The sequence below is a fragment of the Bubalus kerabau genome, chromosome 3, assembly GCF_029407905.1.
Source record: "Bubalus kerabau isolate K-KA32 ecotype Philippines breed swamp buffalo chromosome 3, PCC_UOA_SB_1v2, whole genome shotgun sequence".
Lineage (NCBI taxonomy): Eukaryota > Metazoa > Chordata > Mammalia > Artiodactyla > Bovidae > Bubalus > Bubalus kerabau.
The window spans coordinates 176,248,433-176,263,590 of NC_073626.1; the positions used below are offsets into that span (position 1 = coordinate 176,248,433).

A 15,158-nucleotide genomic window follows, 5' to 3' on the forward strand; every position below is an offset into this window, starting at 1 on the left:
AAACCTGTGGACCTTCTCCCAAGAAAAAGACACATCTGTTCAGATGATGATTTGTGTATTATTTCAGGGACTTCCCAGACTCCTGGAGGCCTGTTTAGTCATGGAAACTGGTTGGACACAGCTGTTATTTGCCAAGCATGGCTGAGAAAAGAACCCACTCTTATCTTATTATTCTAAGTGAAAACCTCACCTCACGTAATTTCTTTTTTTTTTAATTTTTTACAATTAATTTTTGTTGGAGAATAGTTACTTGACTAGAGAAGGGAATGGCAACCCACTCCAGTATTCTTGCGTGGAGCTCCCCAGGGACAGAGGAGTCTGGAGTCCATAGAGTTGCAAAGAGTCAGACACAACTGCCATGACTGAACACACACGTAGTTGCTTTACAGTGTTGTATTAATTTCTACTGTGCAGCAAAGTGAATCAATTATATGTATACATTTGTTCCTCCTTCCCTGGTGGCTCAGATGGTAAAGAAACTGCCTGCAATGCAGGAGACCCAGGTTCGATCCTTGGGTCAGGAAGATTCCTGGACAAGGAAATGGCTACCCACTCCAGTATTCTTGTCTGGAGAATACTGTGGACAGAGGAACCTGGCAAGCCACAGTCCATGGGTTTGAAAAGAGTTGGACACTACTGAGCAACTCACATTTTAACTTTATGCATATATTCACTCTTTTTAAGATTTTCTTCCCATTTAGGTCACCACAGAGCATTAAGTAAGTTCCCTGTGCTATTCAGCAGGTGCTCATTAGTTATTTTATACATGAAGTGAAAGTGAAGTCATTCAGTCATGTCTGACTCTTCGTGACCCTATGGGCTGTAGCCTTCTAGGCTCCTTCGTCCATGGGATTTTCCAGGCAAGAATACTGGAGTGGACTGCCATTTCCTTCTCCAGGGGATCTTCCCAACCCAGGGATTGAATCTGGATCTCCCACATTGCAGGCAGACTCTTTTACCGTCTGAGCCACCAGGAATGTGTGTATGTCTATCTAAATCTCCCAATTCATTCACCCATCTACATAATTTCAAATCTACCAATAATCTGTGTGGTTTTCAAAAAAATAATTAAATTTATTTATTTTTAAAATGAAGGATAATTGCTTTACAGTATTGTGTTGGTTTCTGCCAAGTATCAACATGACTCAGCCATAGGCTGCATACCTACATCCCCTCCCTCTTAAATGCTGTGTGCTTGGGACTTCCCAAGTGGGGCTTCCCTAGTGGCTCAGAGGTTAAAGCGTCTGCCCGCAATGCGGGAGACCAGGGTTCGATCCCTGGGTTGGGAAGATCCCCTGGAGAAGGAAATTGCAATCCACTCCAGTATTCTTGCCTGGAGAATCCCATGGACGGAGGAGCCTTGTACTCTACAGTCCACGGGGTCGCAAAGAGTTGGACACAACTGAGCGACTTCACACTCTAACTTTGGGACTTCCCTGGTGATCCAGTGGTTAAGACTCTGCCTTCAAATGCAAGGAGTACAGATTCGATCCCTGGTTGGGTAACTAGGGTCCCACATGCTGTATAGTGCAAAAAAAACACACAACTATGTGGCAAAAAAAATACAATAAATTAAAGTACCTAGTGGCATGCTGACAAGTGGGTAGAGGAGGGAGACCAGTGAGGGGACCGTTCTGATAATCCAGGAAGAAGACAGGGCTGGCTTCAGGGGCATGTATCCTCTGCATCACGTGGGACACACCCTGTGCTGGTTTTCCTGCTCTGCTGTGTTTTCATTCCTAATGAGCCATAGGAGCCTTGCATTTTCATTTTGCACTGGACTCCACAGATTATCTCACCAGTCATATGAGAACTTATGCATTTGAGTGCTCACTCTGTGTTGTTGTTCAGTCGCTCAGTCGTGTCCAGCTCTTTGCAGTCCCGTGGACTGCAGCATGCCAGGCTTCCCTGTCCTTCACTCTGTAAGCTGCACAAAAGTGGCAGAGCTGCAACTGGAACCCAGGCTGCTTGGGTCCAGAAGCATAGGTCTTATAAGGTCTATGTCATTGTGCCTTCTGTGTCCAGAGTGCTAGTGAGACTGGAGAAAGGGTGAAAGAATAAGAAACATTCATTCTTGGGGACTTTCCTGGTGGTCTCATAGTTAAGAATCTGCCTTGCAAGGAAGGGGATTGATCCCACATGCCACTCAGGCAACTAAGCCTGCAGTGCCCCAACTAATACCTGATGCAGCCAAAAATACATAAATCAAAAAAAAAAAAAAAACATTGTTTCTTTTTCCAGAGCACTATCTTCACCTTGGCCTTTCCTTCTAAATCTGGGTATCAATGCCATGTCCTAAAGGAGGCTTTCCTGGTCTCCAAACGTGAATTACAGCCTCCTTATTCTTTTACTCTTCCTTATCTTTTAAGGCACTTATCAGAATTTGTCATTATGTATTTGTATGTTTTCTGGTTTTGATGACAATCTGTCTCTAGACTATTCTCTCAGTGAATGCAGAGGTCGGTTCATCCCCTTATCCCCCAGTGGAGATCCTGGTACCTAGTAGGTATTCCATAGATACCAGCTGGAAGGTAAGTTCATAGAATATAATGACAGGTCAGATGGGATAGAGAAGCCCCCGAGGATAATGCAGAGATACCCACTTGAGTGATGCTAGTCCTCAAGACGACTGTAAGAAGTTAGGAGTGGTGCTGGAATGAGTAAATGGATTGGGGATGTGTTTGAGAGTTTGAGTGCTTTTCAAGGGGGGTGTCTTGGAGAAGGCAGTTTCCACTGACAAGTCCTTCACTCTCTCCCCACTGCTGCCTGGGATACGTGGACTACAGCCCCCTGGGCAGACCTCTGCCATCAGGCAACTCTGTGCTCATGCCCTTGGGAGCCTGCCTGTTCCCTAGCCTGGGAAGCTCAGTGGGTCCCGGAACAGCGCTGCAGGGCTCATTTCTGGATCATAGGGGACCCAGGGGTGTGTATGCAGTCAGGTCGGGCTCAGTAAATGTCAGTAGAGGAAATGAGAGAAGGAAGAACTCTGGAGGGAGGCTGGGATGGGGGAAGTGGAGTGAAGGAAATAGAGGCCGAGGTTGGAGCCGCCAGGCCCTGGAGACAAGGTGGACAGAGGCATGCTCCACACTCTCGGGAGACCAGGCACAGAACTAAGCGCTTGATTCACATAACTGCATTTCATCTTTGTGGCAACACGACAGCAATCATTATTGCTCCTATTTTGTTAAGAAAACGGAGGCCCAGAGAGGTGACGTGATTTGCCCAAGGTCACACAGCGAGCGAACTACGAAGTCTGGGTTTGACCCAAGCTTGCCCTCTGCTCACTTCATTCCCTGCCTCTTCGGCTCTGCTCTCGGTTTCCCTACCCCTTCTCCCCACCCCTCCGCTTCCTTGGCCGCCCCGCCCCACCTCTCTCCTCCCCTCCTCTCCCCTCCCCTCCTCTTCTTTCCCTTCTCTCTCTCTCTCTCCTGCCCTCCCTCTCGGCAGCCGCGGCAGCCGAGCCACGTGGTGGGGCCGGGAAACCGCGGCCGCGGAGCACCCTGGCGGCTGCCCCAGCTGGGCAGTGCTGCTCTGCGCTGCGCCGCGCTCGGTGCCTGCGCTCCCCTCTCCGCACTCCCCGCCAACCGCCCCGGGGCGGGAGGCGCGCCCGGCAGTGGGGCGTCCAGACAAAGGAGGCGCGGCAGAGCCGGCGCGCGGGCGGACGGACCATGGACTCCGAGCGCGAGCGGCCGGCCCCAGCCCTGAGGACCCGGCGCTCCCGGGCCCGGCCCTAAGGCGCCCGGCCCCGCCGCCCGGGGCGCCCAGCGCGGAGGACGCGGAGCCCGCGCGGCACGGAGGAGGCGGCGGCCGCCGAACCAGAGGGGCGCCGCGGCGGTCGGCGCGCGCGACCCCCGGAGCCATGGGCAAGTGCAGCGGGCGCTGCACGCTGGTCGCCTTCTGCTGCCTGCAGCTGGTGAGCGCCGCGCGCCCGGGCGGCCGGGCCGGGTAGGGTAGGGCGCGGCGGGGCGGGGTCCCGGGGCGAGCGGGTGGGGTGTGGGTCTGGGTGTGGGTCTGGGGCGAGCGCCCGGGTTGGGGGTGGTCTGGAGTCACGGAGAGGACGGGCGGAGCCTGCTCCTGCTGGCCCGGCTGTCTCTTTGTGTGCGCCTCTCGCCCGGCGCTCCCCGTTCCCCGAGTGCGTCCTGTGCGCGAGTCCCCGGCCCGCCCGGCGCCTGGGGCTCCACGCGACTGGCCCGCACTGGACGAGTGGCCTCCTGTTGGGGAGATGTTGTGGGAGTGTGGCTCTACGGGGCTTGGGGGTGTGTCCGAGGCGGGTGTGTGGATCCCTTGAGGTTCCTGCCGTGTGTTTTCCTCTAGATCACTCGTTTGCGTGGGTCTCTGCCTTTGGTCTCCGCCCCACTGAGCGTTTCTCACAAACTCTCTGCTCCTGTGTGTGTCTCTCTCCGCGTTTCTCCTTGGTATGTGTCTAGATCTCTGACCATTTCTGGTCCATGTTCATCTGTGTGTGGGGGGCTCTTAGACTCCAAGAACCGTTCACTCTTTTGTGCTCTTCCTGCCTGCCTCCACCCTCCTGACTGGGCAGGCCTAAGAGCCCCTCCCTGGAGAGGGTCACAAGGAGCTACTAGGTCCTGGGGCAGCTGACCAACCAGGTGCGGGACTGCCCTCCCTGCTTTGGCTGTGACCACTTTAGCGATAGGCATTGTCAGTCTTTCCACCAGAGGGGCGGGGTGTGGGGGGTGGGTGGAGGGGGTGAGATAGGGCTGGCAAGGATGGGAGTGGAGATACTTGGGTGCCCAGGGAGGGTGGGAGTACCTGGGGACACTGTACATAATCTCAGCTCAGGGAAATCAGGTTCTTGTCTCAGGGAAGCGAGGGGAGTGAATTTGGGGGCTGAAGGGGACCAGCTCTGCCCCTCAATACAGACTCTGGCAAGTGAGTTTGGGAAAGTGGTTAAGGAGAGGCCAGGATCTCCTGCCTATGCTAGAGCTGAGATCTAACCAGTAAAGAGGTCTGGTCTGGGTTCCACTTTTGCCTGCATCCATTGCCCTTCCTCCACCACTGGTGTGTACATACAGTAAAGCAGAAGGAAGCTTTGAGTGTGGATACACACACCCCATTCATCTTTCTTCTTTCCTCTTGGGGACCCCAGCCCCGAACACTCCATCCACAGACCTGCCCTCTTGGACAGTGGCCCAAACAGCTGGGCCCTGAAGATTGGAGCCCTGCTCCCAGCTGTGGGCTGCAGGGCAAGTGACATCTTGGTGAGCCTCTCTGTGAATTGCTCATCCTTGAGGTTGGCAGAGGGGATTAATTAAGATCAGGTAGAATGGAAACTCCAGAAGAGCAGAGATTATCTGTTTTGTTCCTGCTAAATCCCCAGCAGCTGGAACAGTGCCTGACACTCCATTAATATTTGTAAAGTAAATGAGTGAATCAGTTATTTGGCAACTCCTGGCTCCCGGTAGAAACACCCTTCTTTATCTCCTTTCAAGAACATAAAATTCCAAAAAGTGCTGAAACTTTCCAAGGAATTTTCTTTCTGAGTTTATTTTAAAATTTTAAACTAGGACTTTTTCTTATTAAAGAAGTAATATACAGGGACATCTTGGTGGTCCGCTGGCTAAGACTCCTCACTCCCAATGTCGGGGGCCCGGGTTCAAGCCCAGGTCAGGGATCTAGATCCCACATGCAGCATCTAAGAGTCTGCTTACTGCAACTTAAGATCCACTTGCTGCAAATAAAAAAGAAAAAGAAAGAAAAGTAACATACACATTTTATAAAATGATTAAATCAATAAATAACCAAATAGAGCAGAAGATAAAGACGTTTCCTTCTATGCCCAGTCCCATACTCCAAAGATAAGCAGTATTAACAGTTTGACCCACCGTATTCTCTGTTGATGATAATAACAGTCCTTAGCTTTAGGGAACAGTTACTAGGTGCCCTTGTAAGCACTTTTCCATGTATTAACTCATTTAATTCTCATAACGATCCTATGAATTTACTGGTCCTGAGTTCTCTAGTTAGGAGCTATGAAGCCAGGCAGCTGACCAGCATCCTCCCTTGCCTTCTTTACTGGAAAATAAGTAGTTTTGGCTGTGATGAGGGGTGCTTACTTCTCTGTAGATAAATGAAGGTGGCGAGGCAGTCTCCCTGCTTCTCTCTTACCTGCCTCCGTAGCTCTCCCCAGCTCAGCTAAACCCACCTTTCCACTTGGAGGGCTCCCCAGCATAAGTGGCTCTGGAATCCAACAAGACCTGGGTGGGATTCTGATCCTTCTGAGTCTTAGCTGGATGCCTTTGGGCAGCTTGTGAGCATTCCATGAGATAATCTGGGGAGGTGCTCCAAGGAGGGACTTGGAAATTGGTCTCTTGGGTCTGTTGCTCTGTCTGGGCTGATTGCAGAGTGGGTCCCTTCAGCTGTCACTAATCCCCAGGAGCCTCTGCTGCCTCACAGCCTCGGTAATGTGCTCCTGGATGGTAGAATTCACCAACCTGACCATCCCAGGGAGAAGGGAGCCTGTTTTCTCATCCAGTGGAAAGGGGCAGAGAAGGAAGAGGCTGCTAAATGTTTCTCAGCTAAAAACTTTTGCAGAAGAACTGTATCATTTTTCTTTCTCATGTGGGGTTTGATGATTACAATAAAACAGCCCAGTTCTAAACACTTCTGGAGTTGGGTTAGACTTGCTTTGGGTGAGGGAGTAGGATGTGATGGTGCACTAGAGGTGGAAGAAGCGGGTGAGGGCTAAACTGTTCAGGTAGACAAGTACAGGGGACAAGCCTCTGGCGTTTGACAGGACAGACATGGGATTGAGTCCTGGCTCTGTCACTTCCTAGCCGTGTGATCATAAGCAAGTTGTTTGGCCTCTCTGAGTCACGTTTTGTCATCTGTTAAATGGAGATGATAGAAACAGTTCCCGAGGGACTTCCCTGGTTGTCCAATGATTAAAAATCTGCCTTGCAATGCAGAACACCTGTCTGATCCTTGGTCCAGGAAGATCCCACGTGCTGCAAGGCAAGTAAGCCTGTACTCTGGAGCCTATACCTTCTGAGCCTACGTGCTGTGACTACTGAGGCTCCTGCACCCTGGGACCTGTGGAAACTGGAGAAGCCACCGCAATGAGAAGCCTGTGCACCTCAACTAGAGAGTAGCCTTCGCCCTCTGCAACTAGAGAAAGCTCGAGCAGCAGCAAAGACCCTGTGCAGCCAAAAATAAATAAATATTTTTTAAAAAAGAAAAGAGTGCCCAATCCTTAGAGGTGTTGTGAGGGTTAAATGCATATAGCTTGCACTGTGCCAGGCACAGAGTAAGCATTCAGTAAACTGTAACTTTTTGCTGTTGTTATCTTTTTAGAAAAATTTTTTTAATGTATTTTTTTCACTGCACTGGGTCTTTGTTGCTGCACTCGGACTTTCTCTAGTTGCGGAGAACGGGGCGTGCTCTCTAGCTGTGGTGTGTGGGTTTCTTACTGCAGTGGCGTCTCTTGTTGCAGAGCACAGGCTCCAAAGCACGCAGGCTTCAGTAGTTGTGGCCCACAGGCTTAGCTGCTCCACAGCATGTGGGGTCTTCCCGGAAACAGGGATCGGACCCGTGTCCCCTGCATCAGCAGGCAGATTCTTAACCACTGGACACCAGGGAAGTCCGTATTGTTATTATCTTAATGATGTATATCCTGAGATGCTTCCCCGGAATTGTGACCCAGACATATCCAAGGGCCATCCTGCACTCTTCCTTTGTGGGAAGCAGCACGTAATTGGACACGAAGCTAAGAGTCTGGAGGCCTGGATTCAAGCCTTCCTCACTGACATCCGGTGAACTTGGGCAAGTCTTTTCCCTACTGTAAGCCTTGGCTTTTCCTCATCTTAAAATGGGAAGAACCACTGATCTGTGTCTCTAGGGTCCTGCTAGTTCTGCCCATCTGGCACACTGGGAGGATGTCTGGACTGGCCTGGAGGTTTCCGTGTGTCTCAGTCTGGTTCCACTATGTGGAACATCTTGGGTCCCTTGCTTTCTCCTTTCCTGGTGTATCATCTTGACATTATTAATGTTATTCCTAATTTTTGTGTGTTTCCCATTTACCTCCCCTGCCCTTCTTTCCTGGTTCACCTCCTTCCTGAAACCTTGCAGGCTATGCTATTCTTCCAGTAAGAGGATGAACCAAGGAGATTTACCCAAGGGAATCATCATCAATTTCTTCACCATCGTCATTTTCTGGACTCCTGTGCTAAGCACTTTATATGCATTACCTCATTTAACCCAATGAGCTTACATATGTCACGTACTTGGCAGAGTGCCTAGTGTGTGTTCAACGATCAATAAACGTAAGCTATTTTACAGCTTTTATCCTTCTTATTGTTACCCTACAAAATGTGATAGAGGTTTTTATTAGCCCCTTTTTCTGATGAGGAAACTGAGGCTCAGAGAGGTCTAAGCTAGTCAGTGACGGAACCAAGATTCATGCGCTCTTTGGCCTGAGCAGAGAGCCACCCTCTCTGCCCTGTGTCACTCTGCTACTCATGCTTCAGCAGCCTGTGGCCTCAGATCTCATCACTGCGTCAAGCCTCAGTTCCCTTATCTGAAAACTGAAATGGTACTACTTCAGTAGGATCACGCACCTGCCGGGCTCCGTGAGCCGTGAGTGGTCAGTAATACATCATTGCCATGGTTGTTCTTGTCCCTGCTCCGGGTGACCTTGGACGTATGCATTCGTTCCTGTGGGCCGCAGTGTCCTTCTCTGTCCAAGAGAAAGAGTTATCCTTACCCCTCAGAGTTGGAAAAAGGGCTTGGCCAACTGCCATGTACATAGTAGGTACTCAAAAAAAAAAAAAACAAACCCACCGATTTTATTCTTTTCCCTTCTGGAAAGCTCTTTGCTTTCTGGAAGGTAGTGGATGAGGGGGGGAAATATGTTGCTTCCTGCTGAGCTGCGAGTAATGGTGTGAAACGTGGTCAACCTGATTGATGTCGTTATTAGCAGCAGTGATGGAGAAGACCGGAGGGAGCTGGGTTCTGCGGGGGCCTGCGCTCAGAAGCAGCTGCATCCGCACGCTCAGGGCTTCCTGGGGAGGGGCCGGCTTCAGAGTCAGAGCACTGGCCCTCTTTGTTCCTTATACCCCTTTGGACAACATAGGGGCTCAGGTAATCAAGTCCCTTTTGCAGATGGACAGACTAAGGCCAAACAGCTCTCAAGACCCTGGATTGGGGCAGAGGGCAACATACGACCCTGGTTCTGCTCCTTTGCAGGGGTGGGTGGCTGGGCGAATTTGACCTAAGTACCCCATAAATGGCAGCCACTCTGAGATCTGGCATAGAGGGGTGAAAGACCAGTACCTCCGGGATCAGGCAGACATTGCTGCCTTGCTTTGTGACTTCCAGAAAGTCCCTTGCCTTCTCTGAGCCTCTACTATAAAGTAATCAGAATAACCATGGTACCCCATGGCAGTCTGAGGGTGTTCCCTGAGCTGATGACCCGACAGCCCTGGCCCAGGCAAGTGCTCCCTGTGGCCTTGAGGTTCGGATAAGTCACTTCAGCTCCCATCTCTGCCTGGATTAGAGATTTTAGTGATCAGAGTTGTACCCATAAACTCCTCAAGTCTTAGTTTCTTTATATGGAAAATGTGTGGTTCTGCCGGAAAAAATAATAAGAACGATTTCCTTTTTATTTGGTGTGTGCTGTAAGCCAGGCACTACACTAAGCATTTTACATACCTTGTCTCTTGTTACTATCTGGCTTATCCACGGCCACCTGTATACTGGGGACAGAAGAGGATTCACACATCAGATCTAGAACTCCACAGCTTCTACCTTGCATGCCCTGTTGTGCCCCCTGTAGGATTTGGGAGATGCAGGATGCGGAAGCTGATGGAATAATCTAAATCTTCCTTCATCCGTAAAGAATTGTCACTAGATGACTAGATGCCAGACCTTCTGAGCTGCTTATTCAACTGCTAACCCCATCCACCATCCCAACTTCTACTCACCCCAAGGCCTGTGTTAGGTTTAAGGGAATTTATGACACAGGTTAAGAACAAATTACCCAAGAAATTAACCTATATTGAAGACTTATCAGCCCTCATACCAACTCGATGAGATAGGGACGGTCTTTATACCCATTTGCTGATGGGCATACTGAAGTCAGAAGAATGAAATGACTGGTTGCCAAGGAAACAGAAGATACAGTCTAGGCATCACATAAATGATCAAGGGGAAAGGATCTGAGAATAGTTGCAAAATCTGGACCAAGTAGAGATGGTCAGCTCTGATGGTTGAAGTCTCTTTTCTCCTCTAGTTTCAGGGAGTAGTGAGTGATGGGAAGCAGGCTGAGACCAGAGATGTGGGGTTTTTTAAATTATTTTTGGTTGCACTAGGTCTTCGTGGCTTTGCACAGGCTTTCTCTAGTTGGGGGAAGCAGGGGGCTGCTCTTTGTTGCAGCACATGGGCTTCTCATTGAGGTGGATTCTCTTGTGGAACACAGGCAGTAGGCACGCGGACTCGGTCGTGGTGGCGCATGGGCTTAGCTGCTCCACAACATGTGGAATCTTTCCAGACCAGGGATCAAACCCGTATCCTCGCATTGGCAGGTGGACTCTTATTCACTGTACCGCCGGGGAAGTGCAGAGGTGTGTTTTTAAAGGCCGGCTCCTGGCCACAGTGGGTGGAGATGGCTTTGGTCTGGGGGACCCCAGTCCTATGCTCTTGGTCTCCCTGCTGGTCCTGGAGAGGAAGAAGGATGGTGATTCAGAGACCGAGGGAGAGCCTCAGGCAGCAAAGCACGCCTCCCTGGGACTTGTGCCAGCAAGTACCGGGGTTTTGGAAGAGCAGTTGCTGAGGCTGTGCGTTCTGATGGCTTACCCTGGCCTCCTGGCCCCTGCCTTTCAAAGCAGGGAGTTCAACTGGGAAGAGCTTGAGCTGTGTCGTCTGGCTGGGGATTGAGTTCCATCTCTTGTCTCTTTATAGCCGGGTGACCTTGGGTAAGACACCTAACCTCTGTGAGGTTCCACCTGCACTTCTCTAAATCAGGGTACTAGTAATCTGCCTCAGGGAATTGTCCTTCCTGGAGATAAAATAGGCTGCCTAGGAGCCCACAAAGTGTTCACACTCTTTTTTAAAAGTACATTTATTTAAATTTGTTTATAATTTTCTTATTTTATTTTTTTATTTATAAATTTTTATATATTTATTTGTTTTTAGCTGTGTCAGGTCTTGATTGCAGCATGCGAGGTCTTCGTTGTGGTACATGGGCTTCTCTCTAGTTGTGGTACTCGAGTTCCAGAGCGCGTGGGCTCTGCAGTTTGCAGTCATTTGGGCTCAGTTGCCCCATGGCATGTGGGATCTTCATTTCCCTACCAGGGATCGAACTCGCATCCTCTGAATTGGAAGGCAGATTCTTAACCACGGGACTACCAGGGAAGCCCCAGGGTTCACTCTGGAATACCTTGGAAATGAGACAGCAGATTCTATGACCCTGAATATCGTGGGATAGGAAATGGACATGTCCTTTTATTAAACTAGTTGAAGCAGAGGTTCTGCTAAATCTGTGTGGCCTTCCGCCTTACTGTCCCTCGATCGTCTCTTGCCTAAAACGGGAATGATAATAGCACATTCTCATGGGACTACAGTGAGGGTGGCCTGAGATAAGGCAGAGAGAGCTCTGGGCACAGAGGCCAGCGCTCACTCAGAGGAGATCAGAGAGGAAGCTTGGCTCTCTGCGTCCCCCTCTGTAAAGGGAGAAGGTTGGACTCCTCATCTCAAAGGACCTCTGCAGCTCTGACTCATCGATGAGTTCCATCCTTTCCTGGGTGGAGATCAGAGCTGCTGCCACATCAGCCCACTGTGCTGCAGGCTGTGGTGACTGATGGGAGTATCAGACTCTGGGCGGAGGAGGAGACTCCTGCCGCCGAAGACCTGCCTGAGCTTGACACCTGGGTGTCAGGTTGTCCAGGACTCAGGGAACCTCTTCCTTCCGCTGTCTGTTTGAATGAGATTCCCTATCTCAATGCCCACATGGCATATTTGGTTGTAAAATCAAGTCTCAGGCTACAGAGGCTCAGAGCAGGAGGGTCTAACCCATCACTAACACCTGGCCCACCTCAGGGGAACTTCCTCACCCCTAGGAAGATAAAATACTGTCGGGTAAGAGGGCAAACATTGCCTCAACTAACCCTATCCCGAGTGGCATTCAGCAAATATTTATGAAGCATCTACAAAGTTCTGGAAATGATTCTTGCTGCTGCCCAGAACCATGATTCTTGGTCACTTTAGGGTACAAAATATGCCCTCAGCTGCAAGTCAGAATCCCAGGATTCTGGTACTCACTTGCTGTGCAACTTTGAGCTGGCCCTGTCCCTCTATGGGCCTCTTTTTCTCCAGTCTATGAAACCAGGGGATGGAAGAGAGGGTGTTGAACTCCATCAGTGGTTTTCAAACTGCAGAGGCTCTGCCTTGGTGGGCTGACCATTGAGTGGTGAGTTCCCTGTCTCTCATAGTGATTAAGGATTAACATGTAGGTTGGATGACTTGGATGTGTACCGATCTAATGATGATCTGAGTCCTTTGGAGGCACGAGATGCTGATTCTAGATCCTGAGAGGACAGTGGCTATCCTCATAATATACAAAATGGTGTATATTATGAATGATGAAAATTGTGAGCACTTTTGTGCTTTCACCATGTCCCTTTACCTTGAGCCTGCTCCCCCACCACCCCAAATCACAGAGCCTGGCTGAGCTCCTGGCACTCAAGTGGGGAAGAGTAGAAGTCTGCAGGTACTTTACTCCATGCTCACTCCGGCTACCCATAGCCCTCGATGGAGAGGCAGCCCTGGGATTATTAGGGTGGGGTGGCTTCTACGCCTCTTTCTTTGGGGGTGGGGGTGTTAGGTTCTGCAGCCCCAGCCTGAACCAGAGACGTGGGTTTTCAATTACACAATTAAATGCACAATTAGGCATAATTGCCAGTGCTCAGAGCCCGAGACTGCTCATAATAGGCGTGTAATCTACTGCAGCCTCTGTTTATACTACTCAGCGCGCTCCCTAATGCTGCCAGGATGCCTTCACACTGCACTGTTGCCATGGAGACAAGCCCGCTACCACCATGCAGGGCTGACAAATGGTGTTCTGGTCCTGGACCCCTGGATTGTTTTCGAGGTCTCGGCGGCCAGCCCGGGAGTGGAGGGGCCAGCCAGGTGCTCCCTGCCCTCTGAAATACCCCACTGGTTTGAGCTAGCCTCAGAGCCATCAGGGAGGGCAGGAGGCAGGAGCGTCAGCTTCCCCTCCCCCGGCCCCAGAGTCCTCGAGGCTGGAGCAGGATGGCCCAGGTGCTGTGAAAGGTCTGAGGTTATTGAGCCCCAGTCTGGACAAGGAGCCGTGCACACAGCTGGCTCCCGCATGGGCCTGGCTCTGCTGTGCACTGGCTCCATGACTTCAGAGAGGTCTTCACCCCGCTCCAGGGCTCAGTTTCCCCATGTGTAAAATGTCCAATAGAGAAGATTTATGGAGCGTTTCAAAGCACTGCCTAATGTCACAACTGCTTTACCTGGAGTAGCCTATTCACACTCACTGCACCCCATGTGGGAGACAGTTGTGAGCCCCATTTTCCAGGAGCAGACTCCAAGGCCACAGGCAGTTATGTCGAGCAGTGGAGGAGCTGGGATACAAACCTGGAAGGCTGACTCCAGATCCCGCTCTTGGCCTCTAGCATGTGGCCCCACCTGTGTCATCCCACATCCCCAGAGCTGGACCGCTCTTCTCCTCACCTCCTAGAGGAGGCCTCTGAGATTCAGAGAGGAGCAGTTACCTGCCCAGTGTCACACGGCAAGGCAGTGACACAGCCGGGTCTGGCTGATGCCAGAGTCAGGATGGCTAACTTTGGCCTCTTAGTGGAAGTCATAAAGGGTGAAAAGATTTCCTTCTAAAAGTGCACACCAAGAACCCCTTGATCACCACCTGGCCTGGCCCCAGCCACGGATGAATCCTGGGATCTCTCAGATCCAGCACTTCTATTTGACCTTGAAGGAAATCTTGGTCTAGTTCTTTAATAATCTACCCCAACCTTGGTCACTGTAAACAGAGCATATTGTTATACTCTCTCTCTCTCTTTTTTTTTTTACCTCCTTTCTCTGTCATTCAGCATATTATGGATACTGTATGCCATAATATCCATACATCCATAATATCCGTATGTCCCTAAGAGCTGGTACTGACTATGTGCCAACTGTTGGGGCCCAGAATGACCAAACACAGCAGAGAAGCGACACTGGACCCCAGAGCTTCAGGGTCAGGTGGGCTTGGGTTCAAATCCCGTCATATAATGCGTGGTCTGGGGCAAGGTGTTTAACCTCTCTGTGCCTTAGTTTCTTCATGTGTAATGAAGGCATCAATCTGTACCTTGCATGGTGTTGACAGTATTCTCAATAATATCTGCCACTTACCAGATGCTTACTGTATGCTAAGCATCTGGCTAAGACCACTCACTATATGTTCTGGGTGAACCTTCATCACACAGAGTCTCTCATTCCCGTTTAGCAGACAAAGCAACTGAGACTCAAGAAGTTCAAGTGCCTTGCCCAGGGCCCCAGAAGCCTCAAGTCCAGAGCCCCTACTTATCTTTACTAGGCATCCTGCCAGCACGGACATGCATGAGTTCCTCCTGCCACCTCCCTGGAGGCCCTGGCTGCTTGGCCAGCTCTTCTTAGGGAGGGAGGCATCCAGATGAGAGGGCAGTCTGAGGGCGACAGTGCCCTCACCCACGGTTCTGTCTAGCTGGATGGTACCCACTGAAGCCCTAAAGGCTGGGTCTTCTGAGAGGAGGGTATCAAGGCACATCACTTCCCCTCCATACTCTCCAGCTGGGAAAACTACGATTTGCCTAAGCTAGTGGTAAAGAACCCACCTGCCAATGCAGGAGATGTAAGAGACCCAGGTTCAGTCCCTGGGTCAGGAAGATTCCCTGGAGGACAGCATGGCAACTCACTCCAGTATTCTTGCCTGGAGAATCCCATGGACAGAGAGGAGCTTGGCGGGCTACAGTCCACAGGGCTGCACAGAGTCAGACACGACTAAAGCGACTTAACACAAGGACAGTGCAAGTCAATGGCAGAATTGAGACTAGAACCCAAAGTCAGTTTCGCACATTTCTTGCTACCTTCCTTTTACCACCCCCCACCCCCCACCAGTCCTTTGGAGAGAGGTATCTGGGGCCTGT

General features: G+C 50.7%; 1 protein-coding gene across 1 annotated transcript in view; it reads left to right on the top strand.

Moving 5' to 3' along the window:
- Window positions 1-3,509: 3,509 nt before the first annotated feature.
- The window catches only part of NKAIN1 (sodium/potassium transporting ATPase interacting 1), a 46,253-nt gene continuing 34,604 nt past the window's right edge, over window positions 3,510-15,158 (top strand). The window contains exon 1 of the mRNA XM_055573870.1: window positions 3,510-3,913. Coding sequence (XP_055429845.1) covers window positions 3,860-3,913 — 54 coding nt within the window. The 5' untranslated portion in view covers window positions 3,510-3,859. The remainder of the gene's footprint in view (window positions 3,914-15,158) is intronic.